The 15,548-nt window shown below is 46.7% G+C and overlaps 1 protein-coding gene across 1 annotated transcript; it reads right to left on the bottom strand.

Annotated features, from left to right (window-relative positions):
* Positions 1-1,185: 1,185 nt before the first annotated feature.
* Positions 1,186-14,813, bottom strand: LOC117040807 (transmembrane protein 198-like). The gene is made up of 5 exons (XM_033138816.1): positions 14,666-14,813; positions 8,072-8,309; positions 6,028-6,603; positions 3,882-4,030; positions 1,186-2,767 (listed from the first exon to the last, which is right to left on the bottom strand). Exons 2-5 carry the CDS (start codon positions 8,250-8,252, stop codon positions 2,621-2,623), a joined length of 1,053 nt encoding a protein of 350 aa, XP_032994707.1. The 5' UTR covers positions 8,253-8,309; positions 14,666-14,813; the 3' UTR covers positions 1,186-2,620.
* Between the last annotated feature and the right edge of the window lie 735 nt (positions 14,814-15,548).

The raw sequence follows: 15,548 nt of genomic DNA, 5'->3' as shown, positions 1-15,548 counted from the left end.
CAGAAAGCAGGTTGATGGGGGGGATGACAAAACCAGTTTCTTCTCCTCCCTGTCCTCAGAAGCAGCTGATGGGCATTCCTGTATTTTGAAGAGAGCCCCATGCGCCATAAGCACATCAGGCCCTCAACCTGCTGGGACAGTCTTTCCCACACGGTAGACCTGGGGACACCACTATGCCGCAAGGAGGCTGCGCACCATGTATCTGCGTGCTTCAAGGCTCTGGCATTGCCCCCTTTCTATTCCACCTCCAGTCGGCGATGCAGTCATTCCGTCACAAATGTGTATCGCTGGCTCAGCGCAGCACGAGATGGCAAGGTTACAGGTCCACCTAGTCAAGAGATGCACTCGGAACAACAAAGTAATTAAAAGGGGTGGCACCCTTTGCTATCACACTGTGGAAGTGTACTTTAGTTACTGGGTATTCAGGAAACACTGAGGTTAGTGCCATGCCCCCAGCAATTCAGATATATATATATATGGATCAAGTTCCAATCTGTATTCAGATTGTGACAGCGAAGCAGTAAACCTAAGTTTAATACCTCTGAGGCAAACATTTCTGAAAGGGGAAAGAGCTAACTTTCTATGAGATCATCAGGCATTAGAATAGAAAGTTCGGCAACAGCGAAATTATTTCTAATGCAGCCCAAGTCTCAGGCTGGTAACTGCTTGCCCGCTTTTTAACTTTTGTGAACAGGACACCAGAACCTTTTGTTTCCACTAGGCAGATTTGTATCATATTACACTCAGATACACAAAACTGCCCAGCAGCAATGTTTGGACCCAGGTGGAGAAAGAGTCAAAATAAAGCAATGTGTGACTGTGGATATCAACGGAATAAGAACTAGCCCCCCCAACTTTCTTTTGCATACAGGGGGCAATCAATAATTTTGTGATGGTTTTGGGAGAGCCCTTTAAAAAAGGCTTTATGTCTCAGATCCATGGTTTTGCATACTTGACTGCTCTGTAAAAATGGGTGGTTTTTACAATTCACTCAATGATGGAAAGAGATGTGATTTGAAATCCCTGGGAAAATTATACAGTTTCAAAAGCATCCATTCTGCTGGATCTGATGTGTGTACACACCTGTGCTCTGACCCCCTGCTGCACCCCATTTTCTCTCCCCCCCCTCATTTCACCCAACTCCAACCTCTTTATAGTGTGACCCAAGTGATTATAGAGACAGACTGCATAGCAGAAATGTATCAGTGTTAAGTATTACAAGCAGAAGTTATAAAAACAGTAACAACAACAAATATCCACAGGAAACAATCTGCTATAACAAAACAGGTCTCTTGACCAGGATTCAAACCCACTGTTTACTCAGTGAATTCAGATTAATAGTTTAGGAATTGAAACCTGGGTGATTAGCCTACAGTTTAGAGTTCAAACTCCCCCCCCCTTTTAAAAAAAGAATGGTTTTTAATCCTTCTCTATGTGTTTTCAAAAAGCACCAGTGTCAGGTTAAACTGAAAGCCACTTCAGTGCAGGTAAGGCTCTGTATAGACAAGAAAAGGCACTTTGGATTATAATTAGAGCCCTTTGGGGGAATTATTCCCTTACACACTTACAGCCATTTGAGCGGGAAGGTGCGGCCATATTTGCGAACTCTGCTATCCCTCTCATAACATAATCAAGGGTTTATGAATGACCAAACGGGATCTGGGAAGGTAACCTTTGAGTTTGATGGGAGGCGGGGAGAGAAAAGCACAATTTTCCCTTCTTATATAACCCTGGTGTGGTAAACTTTCGGGCCTTCAGGTGTTTCTGAACTACAACTCCCCTAATCACTTGATTGGCCATTGACCATGTTTGCTATGAAGGGAGATGTAAAGTTCAAATAACTATGGACGGTCCAAACGTTCCCCACGGACGTTGTATCGGCAAGCCAAACTGCCGTAGGGAAAGGATAATTGAATGGCGACTCTACTCACAAGATTCTGCCATCCGACCCACATACAAAAAAAAAGCAAAATGTTGTGAAAAGCACCATAGATCAGAACCATTTACCTCACCAACCTGTGGTGCAAAGATTTCAAGTTATCCCCTAGCTATTTTACCCCTGAGGTAAAATAGGGCCGTTCATCTAAGCCAAAAGGTAAACAAAGTACCCTGTTGCTAGTTCTAGACCTCTAGGGCAAATAAACCTCTAGGGCAAATAAAAGAGGTGATGTCCATGGCTTAACTGAGCCTGCAGAGGACAGATTCTATACTAGCTTCAAAGTTAAGGACAGCCACCTTAAGAGGGAACCAGTTCATTGCAGCATAGCTTGGAAGGCAGCTGCAGATACCCTGCAGAAGAAGATGGCTTGCTTCCTTCACTTGACTTAATTGGGAATAAATTAATAGTGTTGCTGTTGTTTTTCTATTTAAAAAAAAAATCCCTTCTTTCCTACTGCTTTGATTCAGTCACATTGTTGGCCTCGAGTCCTGTTCCAGGGAAACGAAACTGCCTGCTTTTGAACAACATTTTTTTAAAAATATATATATAGCAGGCTAGCCGAGGGTGCTTGCATATCAGTCAGGCGGCTGCACGGGACAAAAATATTCAGACCCCCCCAGTGAGGGCCGAGTTGTGCTATGTCCCTGGTTAAGGCACAGGCGGAAGTAGAAACCGTCCCCTTCAGAGGCAGCCACGGGGCGTGGTGAGGGGAACAGTCGAGCCAGAGTCGTAATCCAGGTCCACAGCAGTGTGAGCACTGGCACTGAGGTTGCTCAGAGAAGTACCAGTTCCCAGTTGCTGGCGGTCGCGCAGGCTCTGAATATAACTCTTTGGGATGGAGAAAAAGAATGGTATGCCAGTGAGTGAAGTGGGAAAAGGGAACAGCATATTAACCCCTCCCCACACCCCTCCATTAGGAGCCAATACACATTGACAAAGAACCTGCCTTATGCTCAGTTATAAACAGCGGCGTAGCGTGGGGCAGGGCCACAGGGGCGGTTGCAAAATTGTTAGGGGTGCAAATTGTTCAACACCAAGTGCTGCCTCAATACAGCTGCACACTTCCGTTGCTGGGCTCCATTGAAACCGGCTTCTCCGTGCGAACCAAGGAACCAACCTCTCCAGACAATAGAACATCTCTTTTCTCTGTGGCTGCAATCTCCTGGGTGATGCAGACACAGTTAGGCAGTTGAACGTGCATGTGTATTCCATCCGTTTCCCTCTCTCCCACCCAGTGCGGCCCCGGGCCCTGGCAAGCCATGCTACGCCACCGATTATAAATGTAAAGGGTGGAAGGGACAGAGCAGATATGTGCAAAGGAGTGATGGTCCATACTCCCATTGGCTGGCTGCAGATAAGGCATGGGTAATAGGGCGGTTCATACAAAACTTTTTTTTTAAAAAAATGCCTGTTCCAAAGGTCTTATTTCAGTACCCTAGGGATTATATAGCTATATCTGAAATTTCATTAATATCAGTTAATATCTTGACCCTCCTCCACTGAATTGAAATTTCAGCCTTCGCGACATAGGAAAACGGCCAAGTAAACAGCTATTTTCATGGAGGAGGGTCAAGATATTAACTGATATGCATGAAATTTCAGATATAGCTGTATAATCCCTAGTGTAGTGAGATAAGACCTTTGGAGCAGGCATTTTAAAAAAAAAAAGTTTTTATGAACCACCCTAATGGGGAACCTTTTCAGTTCTCATCATCCCTGGCGGCCATTAGCCACGCCTGTTGGGGAGTTGAGGAACAGCTAGATGGCGAAAAAGTTCCCCCACGCCTGCTCCAGAGGATTGAGAAGATGCCAGGGAAAGGCCAAAGGGGCATTCTGAAGGTGACGACGCAGCTGGGATCGTGGGTTTGGCACTGCATGTCGCAAACGGGGGCCAAGAGTAAGATCATGAACATTTGTGACAGGAACTCTTTCAGCCACTCACCGGTGCAAGGACATCTCCTGCACAGCGCTTCACAGCGCTGGGCTTATGCCGGTACGAGCCATCCTGAGGAAGCTGGCTCTGCCTCTTCTTGGCTTCGCGCTGCCGGATCCGTAAGAGCTGCAGCTGCTTCTGGCGCCGATTCAGGACCACTGGGCAAGAGAAGAGGTGTGAGAAAGCAGAGGGAGACTACTCCTAAGAAGGCTAGTTTATAAATACAAATTTACACGTATGTGTAATATACACACACACACACACCCTCTTTGAACTCTGTGGTTTTACATATCAGAACGTAATAGCAATCATTTGTTCCTTTGCAGGTCTTCAAGGGAAGAAGAAGAAGAGTTTGGATTTGATATCCCGCTTTATCACTACCCAAAGGTGTATCAAAGCGGCTAACATTCTCCTTTCCCTTCCTCCCCCACAACAAAACACTCTGTGAGGTGAGTGGGGCTGAGAGACTTCAGAGAAGTGTGACTAGCCCAGGGTCACCCAGAAGCTGCATGTGGAGGAGCGGGGATGCGAACCCGGTTCACCAGATTACGAGTCAACCGCTCTTAACCACTACACGACACTGGCTACCGGTTAAATACAACCTCAAATGAACAACAACACATGGCATATTACACCATGTCCTGATATGTAAAACCACAGAATTCAAAGAGGGATGCACTTTCCTTTCCATGACTGTATTTGTGTATATATATCTATATATCTTTTTTTTCTTTTAATGAGAGGCAATGCTAAGAAAGAAAATGAACGCTCTCTTTTCAGCTATGGGGGAATTCCTTTCCTGACCAGAGAATCAAATGAAGGCAAGTGGTGGTGGGGAGGAAGCAGGAAAAAAATTGTCCCAAACAAGTCTCTCTCTTTTACATGCTGGGAGGCGAACAGAGTTCTACACAGTTATCATGCCACATAAGGTTGCATCCTTCAGAATTTTGAGAACTCTGAATTTTTTTCAAGTCTGTCAGATTCCTCTAGTCTGAGCAAAGTAATAATGGATATAGTGTCTCCTAATCATCACCAACACTATCTAGCTATTATTATTATTTAGTAGTAGTAGTATTTATTAAGTTACTACGTTTTTACCAGACCCTTCATCCATGTAGCTCAGAGGGCTGTTCTTGGCTCTCATCCTCTTCCCCAACCCCAATCTTACTGCCACAATTACGGTCCTCAGGCCAAGAGAAAGTACCGGTAACTGGCCCAAGATCACCTAGTGAACTTTCTGGGCCAACTGGGGATTCAAACTGGGTCTCCCTAGTCCTTGTTTCATACTCTCGACACTCTGTGTCATACGACTGAGAAATGATTTGCACGAGGCCTTTGGGGACAAGGATGGGCAGAAGAAAAAGTGATTAACTGTGCAGCACACCTCCCTGTCTCTCTATGACTGTTGGCACTCTGCTGCCCATCAACCGTCCCTCCACCACCCACGTTAGAAACTCAGATATATGAGCTAGGTGCCAAATGGCTCCTTAAACCAAGGTTACAGTCGCCAAAACGGAATGTCTAGTTGCCATTTTGGGGCAAGACGGCTCTAAATTCTTCTCTTTCTCTTTCTTTTTTTTCAAATGATGGACTGATTGTGATTGATTCTCAGTTAAATATCTGGCTAGTTTAGATGACAACCTTGAGCTAGGTTAAGAACTTTTGAGAACATAAAGGAGAAAAGCCACTTTATCTAGGGACAGTCCACATGCATACCACCTCCTTTTTCCTTAGTCGTGGCAGCACCTGCTGAGGCTGCACAGAAAAAGCATTTTGGTTCCCGAAATTTATTCTGATTGCGCAGATAAAAATATAACTGATTGAATTCAACAGGATTTCACACAGTTAAGTGTGTGAAACTAGTCCAGAGCCAACGATCCTCAGAAGGTGGAGATGTCAGGCACAATCTTGGCACCCAAGCATCTTCACTTGGTCGGGTGCAAAATCTGCCTGGTGCCTGCCTAATCTCGCACACTGTCTGCTACTAAAGTCTCTTACAAAAATGGGCTACATTTCATCGGGCAGGAGGTAGGCAGGTACAGGCCCTCCTCCAGACTTTTGAGGGGGGAGGCCCCCCCCGGGCAGGTTGCCATTAATGCCCCCTGCCCGGAACTTCTCTCCTCCGTCGGCAGGGTCCTACAGCCTTTCCACTCACCATCTGTGTGAGAGAAGCCCTCTGCGGTCACTCTCCACTGCAGCAGCATTCCCATCAAGGCCAGGACGGGCCACGTGGCCAGCACGGCCCAGCCACACCAGCACAGCGGGGAAGGAGGAGCCAGGCGGAGGCGGTCGTACACGTGGTGGCCCAGTGCCAAGTTCTCCACGGCGTAGTCCAAGCAGAGGGTCAGCACGGCGCCCCCAAACACTGCCGTGGAGACCACCGTGAGGGCCTTCTGCCAGCGCAAGGCCAAGACAGCACCCAGGAGGGCTGATCCCAGCAGCGAGCCGGCAGGGACCCAGGCGCTAGGCAGCTGGCACAGAGGCTCCGTGGCCACCAGTCCAGCCGTCGCCAGGAGCAAGCCCAGGAGGAGCCCCGTCAGGAACAAGCCAACCGAGTGCACCAGCATCGTGACTAAGCCGCAGAGGACTCCGATGCCCAGGGCGATGCCCGCACTGACTTCCAGGCTCAGTTGCGTGTCCAAGATGCGCTCTTTGTAGCAAAGCAGGAAGATGACAGCCGAGCCAAAGAGCAGGCCAGAGAGGAACATGATGGCTTTGAAACAGCGGTAGCCTGGCAACAGAAAGAGGGCCAAGTTTAGCAGAGGGGAGAAAGAAGGTTCTTTTTATCATATGTGGTGGTCCTGTAGTAAGGTTAAGGCAGGGGTGCCCAAACTTTTTTCAAAGAGGGCCAGATTTGATGAAGTGAACATCCATGAGGGCCGACCAGAGTTGTTGAGCTTTTTTAGGATTGAAGTTTACCCCAACATTGTTGGGCTATTGGTGATGTCTGGGGACTTCTGCACACACCAAGTTTAGAAGAGGATATCTTTTAAAAAAAGGTGGGGGGGGGGCTATATTTCGTCAATAGGATATTCTGAGACAGGGGCTACTGGAAAAAGGTTACATCTAAATTCTCATTATGGTTAAGCTAGAATCTCTTAAGACTGAAAACATGGCAAGAAAAGCTACCGTACCTTGTTTGGTGTGTGTGTGTGTGTGTGTGTGTGTGTGTGTAGGGAAACAGTCCTTCTTCTGTAAACATCAAGAAAGAAAAGTTGTATGACGCAGACTCACTGTTATCACAATTACTGGAGGACAACTTGCTACCGGTACTTGTTGCTTTTTGAAATAGGTCAAGTATGGAGGACACACAGTTCTTATTAGCTTGGCTATTTCATGTAATTGAAACATGAATTGAGAGGTTGTTGTGGTTTTTTTTTCAGGGTGCCAGGGAAGAAGAGATGCAATTTCTGACATTTTAAAGAAAACACAACTCTGATTCCCCCTAGCATTAAAAAAAATATGAAAAAGGCAATGAAAAATTATACCCCTCTTCTCTCCCTCCCCTGTCGTTCCTCACTCTTTGAAGGCTAAAATCCCCAAGTCTGTACATGTGACAGGATCATTTAAGACTCATAATATATGGTTTTGTTCAGCCTACAGAGTTAGGTTCCAAATAAGTCATCACTTATAAGCCACCAATCTTCCACAATAGACTCTGCTTTCTATCTCCCTTGCAAAGTTCAGGTTGTCGAACCTACCCCAGATCGGAACACCCCAAATATTTTGCCTCCAGTTGTGACATATTCTTAATTACTCAGTTCACTTAATGGGAAAATACGACAAAGGACTCTTTTCAGTGTTTCAGGTATATTTCCTAGAACCACGATTACGTTCAATGAAACATCCTAGAGTTCTCCTGCTCTCTTGGCAGAATAAAACAAAACATACATACAGCAACAGTGTTGTGTGTTGTGTAGGCTCCCATGATGTAAGTAATGGGCATATATAGCATATATTCAACACAGAAAACAGTGACAATTTGTTGTTGACAAAGGACAGCTGGATTTATAAAGGGCCCCATTACCTTCAGTAGTTTAGGGCCTCATCAAACCTAAATCCGGCCCAGCCCGGGCGCCAAGCCAACCACTATCCCTGGTGCATGTAAACAACCCATTGGGAACAGAGGAAAAAGGAATGAGAAGTGAAGTTTGAGAAGGGCTCAGAGACAGAACTGCCTCTTTCCCCTCTCTACTCACCAAAGCAGCAGTAAACAACTCCAAAAACGCAGCAGAGGGCACAGATCACACAGGGGATCACCTCATAGTGCCTTTCGGAAAGGAGGGCGCAGGGATCGGAGGCAGGATCGCCGGGCTCTGTTGCCCCCTCATTAAAGCCCCGTGGGTCAGGAGTAACTGGAAGCAGCGGTGTAGGGTCCATGCTGGTCAGCCGGGATGCAGCTCAGCTTTCAAGAGCCATCCAAGCGGGAGGGACAGCCTGCAGAGAGGGAAAGAGGTTTACCCTCAGCTTGAAGAACGCCAAATGCCCCCGACTTGAGAATTTTAGAAAAACCCATAACCAGCCAACTCCTCTTCCTCCAGGAGCACGGCAGGGGCCATCTGAGATCTAAATCCTTTAGGCGACACGAAAAGCAGGAAGCCTGGGGGAAGATTGAGAGATGGGGCTGGAGGAGGATAGCAGTGCAAGGAATGTCAGATGAGAGCGTTGGGGGAAAGAGCTGTGGTGGCACAGCTGAAACAGAGTCACAAACCCCACCAAGTATTTTTTGTTTAGGGGAAGTTATGCGATTCAAGAAAGAAGAGCACAGCATAACAAGGGGACACACATTAGGGCATCAAAATGATGCTAAAATGTGTAAGAAAACGTAATAAAAAAGGTGCCAACTGCCCAGTACGTACAGGTGAAACTTGAAAAATTAGAATATCGTGGAAAAGTCCATTTATGTAAGCAATTGTTTTCATTAGCTACTGGAGTTTAATATATGAGATACTCATGACATGCAAAGCGAGATATGTCAAGCCTTTGCTTGTTATAATTGTAATGATTATGGCGTACAGCTGATGAAAACCCCAAAGTTGAAATTGTTAATTTGGGGTTCTCATCAGCTGTACGCCATAATCATCAAAATTATAACAAATAAAGGCTTGACATATCTCGCTTTGCATGTCATGAGTCTATCTCATATATTAGTTTCACCTTTTAAGTTGAATTACTGAAAGAAATGAACCTTTCCACGATATTCTAATTTTTTGAGTTTTTAATGTGTGATATTAATGTGTGTATAGGTAGAAATATTCCTCACGGATACAAATTAGGGTTATAATATTGTGCCCTAGGCATTTGTGACTGCACCTCTGTCACTAAAGAAATTTATTTTGGGAGGTGGAGGAAGAGAGATTTCTGTTGTCCCTCCCAGCACTCCTCAGCCCAAACCACAAGAACAGGTAATTCCACTACACATAAGGATATAACCACATATTTGCATATTGAATAAATCTAAGTTACTGGCTCTGAAACTGATCAACAGTCCCCCAGTGTCTCCTCCCTAGAGCTAGAAAAGGTGCAGAAAAAGGAAATCAAAGCAATCAAGGGGTGAAAGCAACACTTAAGCTTCTCAGTTTAAGGGGAAGACAGGTAAGGGAACAAAGACTTAAATTTAAGTGTATATGATTACTTATGGTAGAGAGAGAGAAAGAGGAGCTTTCTTGTGTTGAGCGTACTTCTCCAGTGGGTGGAGGGATCCTGGCAGTCATTGAGAATATAAACAGGTGTGTGATGGGCATACAGACTGCAGAGTAAATTGCCTGCCTGGTAGGGCTGGGCGATATCTGGTTTTCAGCTTCATGATATATAACCAGCTAAACATCGCAATATACTAATATATCGCAATGTCTAAAATAAGGATGGAGCTACGTAGAGACATTGGCTGACTTCACCATTTCCCCACACACTGATTTTTGCATAACACACACACACACACACACACCAAGATTCATGATATATTACCAGGTCAAAAATTATGAAACCGATATTGTGATATGGACATCAAACCAGTTCTGGACGATATATTGTTATATCGCCCAGCCCTACTGCCTTATGTGAAGGTTGCGGACGTTGCCCATCACCTACACAGTGCGGTAGTCAGCGGTCATTTGGCAAATTGGCACCAATGAGAGAGAGCCAGCGTGGTGTAGTGGTTAAGAGCGGTAGACTCGTAATCTGGGGAACCGGGTTCGTGTCTCCGCTCCTCCACATGCAGCTGCTGGGTGACATTGGGCCAGTCACACTTCTCTGAAGTCTTTCAGCCCCACTCACCTCACAGAGTGCTTGTGGTGGGGGAGGAAGGGAAAGGAGAATGTTAGCCGCTTTGAGACTCCTTCGGGTAGTGATAAAGCGGGATATCAAATCCAAACTCTTCTTCTTCAATGACACGGGGGAAATGTAGTTGTGAGGTCCTGGAAGCCAAAAGGAATGGGCTCTATTTGTACTGGGATGGAACCAGGCTGATTGTTAGCCGCTTTGAGACTCCTTAAGGGGAGTGAAAGGCGGGATATCAAGTCCAAACTCTAGTTCTGTTGGAGCTTGAAATAAACAAGATGGTAGAGCAGTCTTTAAAGAGATTAAGAGTGTAAAGTTGGCAAGACCTGAGGAGGGTCTCCCTACACTGTCAGAGGCAGTATGTCTCCGAATACCAGTTGATGGAAATCACAGGTGGGCAGAGGGCTCTTGTGCTAGAATCCTATTGCTGGCCACGGTGAGAACAGCATGCTGGACTAGATGGGCCATTGGCTTGATCCAGCAGGCTATTCTTATGTTCACTAGGCCCTGCCACCTCATTTCCTATCCCCCTTTCCCGCTCCCCAAGGGTTAAGCTGTTCACATGACCCAAGTGGTTGAAAGCATAACTCATCTCCGTTCCCACCCCCCAAAACACCCAGATGGAATTGGCAACGGATTATTCCTCCCCTCTTTCCCCAAATCTGGCACCCGTCACACACAATCCAAGCCAAAGCTTGCGCATACAACCTTTAACCCCCCTCCCCTTGCACCAGGGAGAGATGAAAGGGGGTAGTTTGGGGGCTGTCGAGAGACACAAAGAGGTGGAAGTCAACAATTACATCTAAATTCAACAACTAGTAAACTTGGTCACCAGCCATGGCTTCTAGGTCCTATTCCCAGCTCTGAAGGGGAAGGGGAAACCTAGTGAATTGGAGCAGGAGATAGAACTAGGTGCCAGAACTTCTGGGCTCTTTTCCCAGCTTCAAGGGAGAAGGTATCCATCGTTTTTCATACAGGCCCTGGGTGAAAGGCAAGGAAATGTAGACAGCCCCCAAGACTTCCCTGTCAGTAGGGTTGCCAAGTGCCCCCTTTCTCCAAGAAATGCCCCCATCATTCAGAGCATCGCAGTCTCCCACAGAACATGACAACAAATTTCCTGATTTCTGTGGAGTGTTGTGTTCTACAGTTAAAAGTTGGCAACTTTGCCTACATCCAGCCCCTGTTCCCTTTGTGTAATACTTCGATGGAGTGGCCTCTAAAATAACCAGTAAAGCTGGCAAGGAGACTGATGGCCAGCAGGAATGCTGGGGGCTCAGGGCTGACACTTTCACCCAAAGTCAATGCAGGAGAAAAGTGGAACATTTATCCTGGGTGCAGACCTTGTGGGGGGGGGGCACAGGACAGCCAGATACTGAGCTGCACAGTGACGCTCCTCAAATTTGGCCCCTAATTCTAGTCATATGTACCCAGGACCTTGAAAGAAGATTCTTGGGCAGCTTTAAAAGAGAATTAGACAAATTCGCGGAGGGTATGGCTATAAGTGGCTACTACTCACAATAGCTCTCTGCAACATCTGCAGGATGCTTCCGAGTACCAGGAGAATAGCAGCCAGAAAGTGCTGTTGCCCTCTTGGCTTCCTATAGGCAACTGGTTGGGCAACCCAGCAGGACTTTCATTCTCTTTGCTTGTTGCTGCACATCACAAATGGGAAGACTGCTATTGCCCTGATTGTGGGCTCCAAATAGGCATCTGGTTGACCACTTCTTTATATGGTTCAGGACACCAAAGGTTCAGCTTTCCTCATATGAACCTGCCCAGACCCCACAATGATCATCTGAGGCCCTTCTCTGTATGCCACCTCAAAGGAAGGTCCAGAAGATGGGAACGAGAGAGTGGTCTTTCTGCAGCAGCCTCCCCATCTATAGAATGCTCGCTCCAAGGAGGTCCACCGTGCACCAACTTTGTCGTTCTTTTAGCTCCAGGCCAATATATTGTTGTTTTCTCAGGCATTTGGGCAGCACTAATGACTGGATGTTTTTATGTTATGTTACCTGTTTTTATTAGTGCATTTTTGTGGAAATTCACAAATTCAACAAACCTAAAACCTGTAAGAACGTAAGACTCCACTTGATGGGCCTTTAGTCTAGTCCAGTTCTTACAACAGGGCAATGAAATATTAGAAGGTAGTCGTGAGAGGAAGGGATCTCAGTTACATAAGAAGCAGGAGATGTATTCACAAAGAATGCCTCTCACCTGTGCAAGGTGATGAAGCAGACTCAGCTAGCCATGAGTAATTGTAGTTGCAATTCTGTTATACCATCAACAAAAGATTACACTTGATTCCATTATTCTATCATTCTCGCCACTCCTTTCAGTATTCTCAGTCGCTAATGTGCATTGAAGTGATTTTAAAATTCTACTTTTTTAAATCACCCTAAATGTGACAGGATGGCTAAAGCAGATAGCTTAATTCAAAACTTAAAGCAATTAAAGACAGTACCTTTGAGTCATGTGTATTTCGTAGCAGAAAAACAACACCAAACCCACATGGGGAGAGTCAGGTGTGATTATCATAAACAGACGCCTATCAATTTGTGCGGACGAGGAAACGACGATTGACAGGGGGTTGGTACACACGGTGTTTGGTTATACATGGTACATAATGACTTCACATAGGAAATTGCATGAAACTCTCGTGCCAGTTATTAAGTGAGAACTCTTCCCCTGTAAGAAAATTAGCATGAAGCAGCACAATGCTAGAGACATCTATAAAGGTAAAGGGACCCCTGACCGTTAGGTCCAGTCACGGACGACTCTGGGGTTGAGGCGCTCATCTCGCTTTACTGGCCAAGGGAGCCGGCATTGGTCCGCTTCCGCAGACAGTTTTTCCAGGTCATGTGGCCAGCATGACTAAGCCACTTCTGCCAAACCAGAGCAGCGCACAGAAACACCGTTTACCTTCCCGCCTGAGCGGTACCTATTTATCTACTTGCGCTTTTACGTGCTTTCAAACTGCTAGGTTGGCAGGAGCAGGGACCGAACAACGGGAGCTCACCCCATCGCGGGGATTCGAACCGCCGACCTTCTGCTCGGCAAGCCCTAGGCTCTGTGGTTTAGACCAGTGTTTTTCAACCACTGTTCCGCGGCAATTACTTTATATATAGTCAATATAGGCACAGTGTTAAATTTTTTAACATTTTCTAATGGTGGTGTGCCTCATGATTTTTTTCACGAAACAAGTGTGCCTTTGCCCAAAAAAGGTTGAAAAACACTGGTTTAGACCACAGCGCCACCCATGTCCCAGAGACATTTATAGAGAAGAGTTATTTCTAGGAAAGTACATTTAGGGCTGCAGCCTTGTTTCTGAACTTTCAGGACGGGTGTCAGAGCTCATCTGCTGGAAGCTATGGCCCATCTCCTTTGAGGGGAGGCAAGGGAATGCAGCATTAATTTGGGTGAGTGGAGAGTAGTAAAAGGGGGAAACGCTCTGCAAATATGCAGAAGCATTTTTTTTCCTTTACTATCACCTGTATGTATAATATGATGACCTTGCCCCAGTTTCATGGCTGAGCCCTGGCTCAAATCAAAACTTAGTCATACTCCCTGAATATATTTGCTCCCATCACACACACACACACAGCATTTTCAATCGCAATATTTCACTCACGCACGTGTGCCACGTTGAGGACGGCAGCTGAAGCAGTGGGTCCCAAAATCCTGGCTATTTGCATGTGTATATACAATATTGGCTACAGAGGTGCTGCTGGCTCCTCCCCGTGTCTCTCTCTCCCCCCCCAAGCCATGGCTTGACTCCCAGACAGGAAAACGGTGCTGTGTTTAACGGAAATATTCCCTTTGGGATCAGAGAACAAGAATCAGTGTAGAATACCATTAGCTTGCTTGAGCTCAGAGGGAGGGAAGAAAGGACACAGCTGGGAATCTGGGAGGTGGGTGGAAGGGCTTAGCAAGCAATCCCTAAAATTTAGGGCTCGCAACAAAGTTCTGCGGGTTGCTGAAGAAGTGCTAAGAGAGAGCCATAAAAAAATAAAAAAAAATAAAGCAATCAAGTTACGGACAGTGGTAGGAGGAGGCTCGCACTGCTTGGCCCTCGTTCTCTTCTGAACTCAGTAGTAAAAGCTTCCCAAATATTAAATTGAGGAATGCATTCTACGGAAGCTCACAAGGACTCACAGAATAATCCGGACACTGGGAGGAGAGAACTGTTGCTGGTCTGCCTCCCCCCCCCCCTTTACCCATCTTAAATCTCGTTCAGAGATCACTCGCCTCCCTCCCTCCAGTCACCCTGATCTGAATTCCAGCCAACTTTCCAAGTTGGCAAAGACCTTCTGAAACCATGCAGAACATTTCCCCAAAAACATTATTTTTTTGAAGCGCGCACGCACAGTCACAAACAAAAAACTATACTGACTTGGAGGGGCTGGGCGGATGCGCGAGACAAGCACCCTTGGAGCTAAGCATAAAGGGAGGGAGTCCGGATTTCTATTCCACATCACCGGAAAAGAAAAGTAAGCCGCTTGGTAGATATAACTTACCAGTCCAGAACAGGGTTCCCACCACCGCACATAGACGGGACTGGTTTGCAAAAGAACCATCCCATCCATCAGCTCCACCCACTCCGGAGAGTAACTGTTGGGAACTGAAAGAGCATGCAAAATAGGTGCCTAAATAAAAGATCAAATCTCCTCCTCTTCTCCCTCCCCCGCACAGACCCCACCCTCGATTTAGCCCCCCCTTTCCTCCAGTTCAAAAAACTCGGGGCAAAATAATCTCTCCCCCCTCGACAGCTGAAGAGTGACCTCATCAAGCGCTGGGCGGGGCCAGCGGAGAAGCTGGGCGACCCGAGGGAGAGCATAATGGGGTCCCGAGAAAGAAAGGAGAAACTAACCGCCTCCTCCTTCTCCATGTTTCTGGCAAAAAAAAAGAGGGGTAGCACAAAGAGCGAGAGAAAGGAAACTGGGCTCTTGAATCTTGCGGAAAGCCGCGGCTGAAAAATAATGGTCTATTCCTCACCCCCTCTCTTTTTGGGGGCAAGAGGGTTGGTTCCTTCCAGTTGCAGAGAATGGTTTGATTGTCTTGCAGAGAAAGGAGCAATTTAGACTTATCTGTGCGCGGGGAGAGCGGCCTTGTGGGGGCTTATATAGGGCCAACTGTTGCAGAGCAGGGATGGGGAGGAATCCCGGGGGCCGCCGCCAGCACGCCTCGCTCTTTGCATCCCACCCACCCACTCCCCAGCTGGGCTGGTTGGGGACGTTGGAAGCTTTGCAATCTCTCCTTCCCGCCATTGGGCCCTTTCGAAAGGTGGGATAATTGTAGAGTTGGAAGAGACCCTGAGGGCCAATCTCATCCAAACCCCTGCAATGCAGGAATATGCAGCTGTCCCATACGGGGATCGAACCTGCAACCTTGGCATGATGG

Source organism: Lacerta agilis, chromosome 2 (genome assembly GCF_009819535.1).
Source record: "Lacerta agilis isolate rLacAgi1 chromosome 2, rLacAgi1.pri, whole genome shotgun sequence".
Classification (NCBI taxonomy): Eukaryota; Metazoa; Chordata; class Lepidosauria; order Squamata; family Lacertidae; genus Lacerta; species Lacerta agilis.
This window is presented reverse-complemented; position numbering and strand designations above follow the sequence as displayed.